Genomic DNA, 8312 nt, shown 5'->3' with positions numbered 1-8312 from the left:
ACTCAGAAATCCGCCTGCCTCTGCCTCCCAAGTGCTGGGATTAAAGGCGTGAGCCACCACCGCCTGGCCACAGTTTCTTTTCTAGTTTAAAAAAACTGATTGATTTACTTGTGAGACATGGTATTCTTGAGGAGGTCAGAGGACAATTTGGAGACATCCGTTCTCCTTTCCCCACTGTGTGTCCTGGGTCTTGAACTCAGGTCGTCAGGCTTAACAGCACTCTCCTTTACCCATTATGCCTCTTGCTAGCCCTTTACCACAATTTCAATCGCCTATTAAAGGGAGAGTGGGCATTGTAACCATAAAATAGTATTGTTTTTCCTGTTCATAAAGTCTGATTTGTTATGCCTAGTATCAAACATCACTCTTTATCCAGGAAAATACTGCGTTATCAAAGGCATCATCTCACCGGTGGGAGATGCGTACAAGAAGAAAGGGCTCATCCCCGCCCACCACCGAATCATCATGGCAGAACTTGCCACCAAGAACTCACACTGGGTGGAAGTAGACACGTGGGAAAGCCTTCAGAAGGAGTGGGTGGAGACCGTAAAGGTGCTCAGGTAACCGTGGAGACCGCAAAGGTGCTCAGGTAACCGTGGAGACCGCAAAGGTGCTCAGGTAACCGTGGAGACCGCAAAGGTGCTCAGGTGACCGTGGAGACCGCAAAGGTGCTCAGGTAACCGTGGAGACCGCAAAGGTGCTCAGGTGACCAGCGTGCAGTCCACAGCACTGGCTCTAGGGAAGGGGGAGGTGCCATAGTTTCAGTTCCGCATCTGCCTGTGCAGGACTGTGAGGCCACACCTTCTAAACCCTTCTAATCCTTTCAAATAATGCCTTTCCCCGTGACTAAAACATTCAAATATATGAGCCTAAGAAGGCCATTCTTTCACACACTGCACCTAGGCAGCAGAGCAAGCAACAGAGCACCGGGCCCCAAAGCCCTTGTGTCTTTCAGTGTGAGTGAGATATTGACATGATTGTTCCTTAGACATAAGGCTCGCTGTCAGAGCTTAAGGGAAGCTGGCCTGGCTTTTCCACCTGGAGGGAAAAGCCCGAGCTGCTGAAGGATATGGCAGTCACCAGTCTTCCTAGCTGCAGAAGAGGGGAGGAGATGCTTAAAGGGGATGGCACCCTAAAGACAGTGATGCTTTAAAAGGCCCACAGCCCACAGAGACTCCCTGCAGCCATCTCTGGGGCAGGATTAGAAGCACTCTGTCAGTTTGTGACACCTGGCTGTCTGTGCTCTTTGTCATTACACTATGTAAACATTCCTGCCAGCCTACCCCCCCTACTTATGAATGTCTGAACATTCATTTCTTCTTGGGATTTTCTCAAGGAAGTGCGCTGATGTTCTGAAGAGGCTGCTCTGCCCCACACACTCATAGCAGTGCACTCGTGCTCTCTGCTCTCTCTCTCTCTCTCTCTGCTTTTTTGAAAATAATTTTTAAAGATTTATTTATTAGCTGGGCGTGGTGGCGCACGCCTTTAATCCCAGCACTTGGGAGGCAGAGGCAGGTGGATTTCTGAGTTCGAGGCCAGCCTGGTCTACAGAGTGAGCTCCAGGACAGCCAGGGCTACACAGAGAAACCCTGTCTCAAAAAACCAAAAAAAAAAAAAAAAAGATTTATTTATTTATTTTATCTACATGAGCACAAACTGTAGCTGTACAGATGGTTGTGAACCTTCATCTGGTTGTTGGAAATTGACTTTTAGGACCTCTGCTCACTCCAGTCCATCCCGCTCACTTAGGCCCAAAGATTTATTTATTATTATAAATAAGTACACTGTAGCTGTCTTTAGACACACCAGAAGAGGGCACAGATCTCATTAGGGATGGTTGTGAGCCACCATGTGGTTGCTGGGACTTGAACTCAGGACCTACAGAAGAGCATTCAGTGCCTTTACCCTGCTCACCAGCCCTGTTAAATCTTTTTTTTTTTTTTAAGATTTGTTTTATGTATATGAGTACACTGTAGCTGTCCTCAGACACTCCAGAAGAGGGCATCGAATCCCATTACAGATGGCTGTGTGCTTCTCACTGTTAAAGAAGTTCCTCTCCAGGTTTAAGGCCCCATCATGTTTAGCTCTCTGTACATGTACTGTTTCTGTCTAATGCTGTACCCCTCCCCCTCCTGGACCACATCTTCTGAGGGACTAACGTGTCTTTTATTCCGGACCTGCCACTGCTGCTTTGGTTTTTGTTTTTTGGGGGGTTTTTTGGTTTTGTTTTTTGTTTTTTGGTTTTTTTATTGGTTGGTTTTGTTTTTAATGATTATCTTATCATACTTTATGAGGAGGAGTGCCGGGCAGAGCTTGCCTGGGGTCCAGCCCGACCTTGTATGGTCCTTCCAGGAGAGCATAGGAGGCTCTCCAGACCTCTGTGCTCAGATCCTTGAGACCAGTCCCATGAGGGAAGTGCTCTCTAACCATCTGTTTATAACCTGGAGAGTGAACTAAGGGACTTTGTGATAAACCTTTGTCTAATGTCTGTTCTTGGGACTCCCAGGGGTGAGAGTGGGACACATGCTGGGCACTTTGAGTGCAGTGTGTTAGGGACTGGAAGCATCGGTGGTCCTTGCACAGCTGGAGCAGGACCTGATCTGCTCCCACTGCCCTCTGCAGCTATTGGCGTCCGCAGACATCGCAGGCGCTTGAGCAGCGGGTTATGGAGGATGCTGCAATGACTGGCTTCTGTCTCACTGGACTCCCAGAGAGTTTTATCCACAGACTCTCAGCCACACTGGACCTCTGGCCAGTGTTTAGGGTAGGACGGGGCATTAAGCCAGAAGGTGGCAGCTACCTTTGACATATCAGGACTCCCTTTTCAGGGTTAACTGGGAAAACAATCTCCCTGCTGAAGGTAAAAAATTCCCCCATGGGAGGCCATGATCTTATTTCAGCCTCACTTTTCCCTGCTTGCCTCATGGCACATTCAGTTTTGTTGTTGACCAGGGGGTGGGGGGTGGGGATATTAAGGGTGTGAAGGGCCAGGCAGTGGTGGCTCACGCCTTTAATCCCAGCACTTGGGGAGGCAGAGGCAGGCGGATTTCTGAGTTCGAGGCCAGCCTGGTCTACAGAGTGAGTTCCAGGACAGCCAGAACTACACAGAGAAACCCTGTCTCGAAAAACCAAAAAAAAAAAGGGGTGGGGGACGTGAAGGGCCAACCGCTGGGTCTCTGGTCCACGTTGCTCTAGTAGCTTTGCCCTGAGGTAAGGCAGTGAGCCTTCGCCAGCCCCATTCCTGCAGAGCTGCTTTCCTTGAAGGCCTCAGACATTTGCCCCTTCCAGTCCCTGTCCTTGCCATGTGCTTCTTCATTGTCAGATCAGGCCGCGGTCTTTAGTGATCAAGGGTGTATGTAGGCTCTGGACCCGACTGTCAGATAAAAATCCTGGTTCTGTTGTACTGTGGGCAGTTAATAGGCTCCTCTTTCTGTGGGTTGACATCAGTGTCGGGACTCTGCTAGCACTGGACCCGAGGCCTCAAGTCCCATCTTCCCCCATGGCGAGGGTAGCGCTTTGCTTAACTCTTACTGTTGCAACACACACTTACACACACACACACACACACACATGTGCACTCACCCACACACACACACACTCACACACACATGCACACACGTGCACTCATCCACACACACACTACTTCAGAGAGCACTCTGACACTGAGTGACATTTCGGGTTGTCATTTTACAGACACCATCAGGAGAAGCTGGCAACTGGCAGCTGCAATTACCCACAAGGCTCGCCTGCGCTGGAAAGGCCTGGGCGGAAGAGGAAGTGGGCTGATCACAAGCAAGATTCTAGCCCCCAGAACCCCCCAGAGCCCAAACCAACAGGTCTGTGATTTCTACCAGGACTCCAAAACTGCTCACACCCCATTGGTGATTTTCTTTCTTTCTTTTTTTTCTAGAATTTTTTTTAAAGATTTATTTATTGTATGTATATGAGTACACTGTAGCTGTCTTCAGACACACCAGCAAGGGCATCAGATCCCATTACAGATGGTTGTGAGCCACCATGTGGTTGCTGGGAATTGAACTAAGGACCTCTTCTGGAAGAGCAGTCAGTGCTCTTACCCTCTGAGCCATCTCTCCAGCCTGGTGTTTTTATTTCTTATTCCATACTTACTGGGTCCCTGATGATGTCACAAAGGAAGGAAGGGCTCTAGGGTAAAGGACACCGCATCTACTTCTCTTGCACACATGCACACTCTCTTTCATATGGGTGAATATTAAAAAAAAAAACCAAGCCCTGACGTTGTGCTTCATTCTTCCTTCCAGGTGTGCCCAGGGTGAAACTGCTGTGTGGGGCAGATTTACTGGAGTCTTTCAGCGTGCCCAACTTGTGGAAGATGGAGGACATCACACAAATTGTGGCCAACTTTGGGCTCATCTGTATCACTCGGGCTGGCAGTGATGCTCAGAAATTCATCTATGAGTCCGACGTGCTTTGGAGACATCAAAGCAACATCCACCTGGTGACCGAGTGGATCACCAATGACATCTCATCCACCAAGATCCGGAGGGCGCTCAGGAGAGGCCAGAGCATCCGCTACCTGGTACCGGACCTTGTCCAAGAGTACATCGAGGAGCATGACTTGTACAACTCCGAGAGTGAAGACAGGAATGCTGGGGTCATCCTGGCTCCTCTGCAGAGGAACACCACAGAGGCTAAGCACAATTCCACACTATGAGACTGCACACGGGCGTCAGACGCTCTTCAGGAGACTCAAAACCACTTGGTGTTAGTAACTCAGGGAAGGACTTGCCATCCTGTTTCATAAACTGAAATTTAAAGGTTCAATTAAAAAAAAAAAAAAAAACAGGGAATTAAGATCAGTGACTGAGATAAATGTTGTAAATAAGACCATTACAAAAAGAATGTAATTCACCTTTAAAATAACAGCTCATTCACTAAAATGGAATGTTAATGATGCTAACCCTAAATAATTTTTTCAAGAAAGGACCCCATGCTCTACCACACAAGAGGAGTAAATGTGAAAAGCAAGTCTGTTCAGAAGCCACACTTTAGGGGCCAGAGAGATGGTTCCGAGGTTAAGAGCATGGATGCCCTTCCAGAGTATAGAGATTCAGCTCCCAGCACTGCATGACAGCTCACAACTGTCTGTAACTCCAGTTTCAGGGCATCTGACACCCCTCCCCCGTCCTCTGTGGGCTCTGGGCCACATACGGTGCATAGACATACAATACATACAGGCAAAAGCTACACACACACCACACATCCACCCACACACCGACCCCCACACACCAGACACTCACACACACACACACACACCCCACACACCCCAGAGAGAAAAAGAAAGAAGAGCCTCGCTTTAGCCAGGTTCAGTGATGGCCACCTGCACCCCAACTGCACCAGGAGCTGAGGCAGGAGAATCACTTTGAACCCAGGAGTCAGAGATGACCCTAGACAGCATGGATCCTTTCTAAAAAACAAGACAAAACAAACAGAATCCTAGCTTTAGTTATGAAGAGAACTGTTCGTGCTTGGTGCAGCCATCTTTATCCAGAATAGACAAAGGCAGATCCTGGGGACTCATTGGCCAGGCAGTCTAACCAAAGGAAGGAATTCTTTAAAACATGACGTTGGCTGGGCATGTGGCTCAGTTGGGAGAGCATTGGCCTAGAAGGCCTGAGCCCTGGGCTAGATCCCCAGAAGCACATAAACTAGGCATGGCAGTGCACACCTGGGATCCCGGTGCTTGGAAGATACAAGCAGAAGGATCAAGGGCTCCAGATTATCCTTGACAATCCGAAAGTTTGAAGCCCTCAGGGGACGCTGAAGACTCTGTGTCTAAATTAAACGAATAAATAAATGATCCTGTAAAATGCACCAATGATGGCTACTCTCTGGGTTTTGTTGTTGTTGCTGTTGTTTTTGGTTTGGGTTGGGTTGTTTTCTTGTTTTGTTTTGTTTTTCGAGACAGGGTTTCTCTGTGTAGCCCTGGCTGTCCTGGAACTCACTCTATAGACCAGGTTGGCCTCGAACTCAGAAATCCATCTGTCTCTGCCTCCCAAGTGCTGGGATTAAAGGCATGAGCCAACACTGCCTGGCCCCTCTGTTGTTTTTAAGACAAAATCCCAATCGTTCGGTTTTACCAAATGAAGACCCAGGAAGCAGATCCTGAGGTGAAAGCCTGCTAGCTCAGAGAGGCAGAGAACGCACCCAGCTGACCTTAACTGATGACATCCCAGGGGGAAAGAGCCAGGTCTCCACCACACTGCCTTAAAACCTGAAGGAAGCCGAGCTCCTAGCTTCACTTCATCCCGTGGGAGCTCCACGAACGGGAACTTGAGGTCCTGTAAGTAAATGGGTGATAAGAGAGACAAAGAGACATGGCACCAGGAGAGGTTCTCATCGAGGTGCAACTTTACTTAGTGAACACGGAACATATATACCAGATAAGCACAGGCATGCATTTTACATTCAGGTGAGAACAGACATTCGGCAGGATCAAAGCTAAAACTCTAACACAAAGGATTCCATGACGGGATAGAGAGATCAAAGGTTCACGGCTTCCTAGGGACCTGGTATCTGGTCCTTGAATCATTTACATAGGCTCCAAACCCCCAGCGAGCTAAGTCTCTGGTTTCGGATTTGAGTTCTTTCAAGAACGCAGCAGGGCCACCACAAAAACCCTTCAAACCTAATGTTTCTCATTTCTACTTCCCGTTCAACTCTTTATCCATCCTTGTGACTTCCTCTCCCTATGTTTGGTTTTTTTTTCCTATGTTCACTTCCTGTCAATTGGTCCCTTGCTCCACCTCTTTTTGGTTTTTCAAGACAGGGTTTCTCTGTGTAGCTCTGGCTGTCCTGGAACTTACTCTGTAGACCAGGCTGGCCTCGAACTCAGAAATCTGCCTGCCTCTGCCTCCCAAGTGCTGGGATTAAAGACATGTGCCACCACTGCCCAGCTCTTGCTCCACCTCGTGACCTATGGGTGACTTAATCTTTACAATAAATCAAAAGCTCTTGTGTTAAAGCTGTTAACGAGGGCCGAGGAGCAGCACCACAGCTAGAGACAGGGCTTTCCAGAATACAATCTCAGGGTTCACAGTATGATCACATATCCTGCAAGCATCTGCCAGCTCTGCAAAATGAAGGTTGTGAATACACCCGGAAGAAGTTCTCCCTGCTCCACCCGCATCACAATCACTGATTAAAGGGATGGCAAAATGTCTCGTCAAAGAAAGGTACCTGCTGCCAGGTCTTACAACGTGAGTTCATGCCCCTGGACAGATGAAAGTTCCCAGAAGCTATCTTCTGACCGCCACACAGGCACACACACATGAAATAAATAAAAAGAATAGCTGATTAGGCTTTGCCCAGATGCATCTGCGTGAAACCCACCCTCAGAAGCAGGGGTAGGGCCTTGGAAGAGGGGTAAGGTCTGAGTCCTCAAATGCCCACCAGGGCAGGCAGGCACAGCCTTACATTTTCTTAACACAGCCTTGCTGCTGACCCAGCACCATCTTTTATCTCTGGGGACAGAAATAATGTCACAGTGCCTCCAAGAGTATCGCATAGAATGAGTAGTTCCACTTAAGGATTTAAAAAATATGAATGCCCTTCTCCTTTATTTATAATTTTGTAATGAATGGAGCACTTAAAAACCCAAGGAATAGACTGGGTCAGCTTCAGCAGCTTTCTGCTCCCTGACCTCCGAGTTTCTGAAAAGCCTCGTGGTCTCTGTCCAGTGCCATGACAACCTGCATTTCCTGAATCTTTGTAGAGAAAGGGTCTTCTGCTGCCTTACACTTTCTCTGGTTCTGTTCCTCTGACTTAATAACTGAGATCACAGCTTTTTGTTAAAGTACAAGGCTGTTGTTAGGTGGTTCCTTACTGACTGAAATTTTACAGGAGCTGGCCACCACACTTTTCAGTTAGGGTCTGTATTTGGAGAACATACAGTCGGAGCCTAGAAAGAGCTTAAGTGTCAGGTTGGCCTTGCATCATGTTTGCACAGCTGGGGTCATGGGGGCTGTGGGCTACAGTGTCCGCTGAGGCCCTCCGTACCCTGCCCTGCATTTGGCATTTGCAAGACCAGGACAATGGTTCCTGCCAGCAGCCTGTGTGTACTGAATATGACACCCCTCCCAAATCTCACCCAATGAGGCTTCTGCTATCTTCGGGGGTTCTGTGGAGATATTTCTCCACAGTCAAAAATGCGAATTTAATGGAGAAACAGCCACATGGTAGAAAAGGCTCAACTTGCCGGGCAGTGGTGGCGCACGCCTGTAATCCCAGCACTTGGGAGGCAGAGGCAGGCAGATTTCTTTCTTTTTTTTTTT

The 8312-nt window shown here is 48.3% G+C and overlaps 1 protein-coding gene and 1 long non-coding RNA gene across 2 annotated transcripts in view; one reads left to right on the top strand and one right to left on the bottom strand.

The window, feature by feature from the left end:
- Positions 1–558, bottom strand: part of LOC116097036 — a 2713-nt gene extending 2155 nt beyond the window's left edge. Inside the window, exon 1 of the long non-coding RNA XR_004121190.1 lies at positions 494–558. This is a non-coding gene — a long non-coding RNA (uncharacterized LOC116097036). The remainder of the gene's footprint in view (positions 1–493) is intronic.
- Positions 1–5853, top strand: part of Nmnat1 (nicotinamide nucleotide adenylyltransferase 1) — an 18921-nt gene extending 13068 nt beyond the window's left edge. Inside the window, exons 3-5 of the mRNA XM_031379498.1 lie at positions 377–560; positions 3694–3836; positions 4281–5853. Coding sequence (XP_031235358.1) covers positions 377–560; positions 3694–3836; positions 4281–4693 — 740 coding nt within the window. The 3' untranslated portion in view covers positions 4694–5853. The remainder of the gene's footprint in view (positions 1–376; positions 561–3693; positions 3837–4280) is intronic.
- Positions 5854–8312: the final 2459 nt, after the last annotated feature.

This window comes from Mastomys coucha, unplaced genomic scaffold (genome assembly GCF_008632895.1).
Source record: "Mastomys coucha isolate ucsf_1 unplaced genomic scaffold, UCSF_Mcou_1 pScaffold18, whole genome shotgun sequence".
NCBI classification, from domain to species: Eukaryota; Metazoa; Chordata; class Mammalia; order Rodentia; family Muridae; genus Mastomys; species Mastomys coucha.
This window is presented reverse-complemented; position numbering and strand designations above follow the sequence as displayed.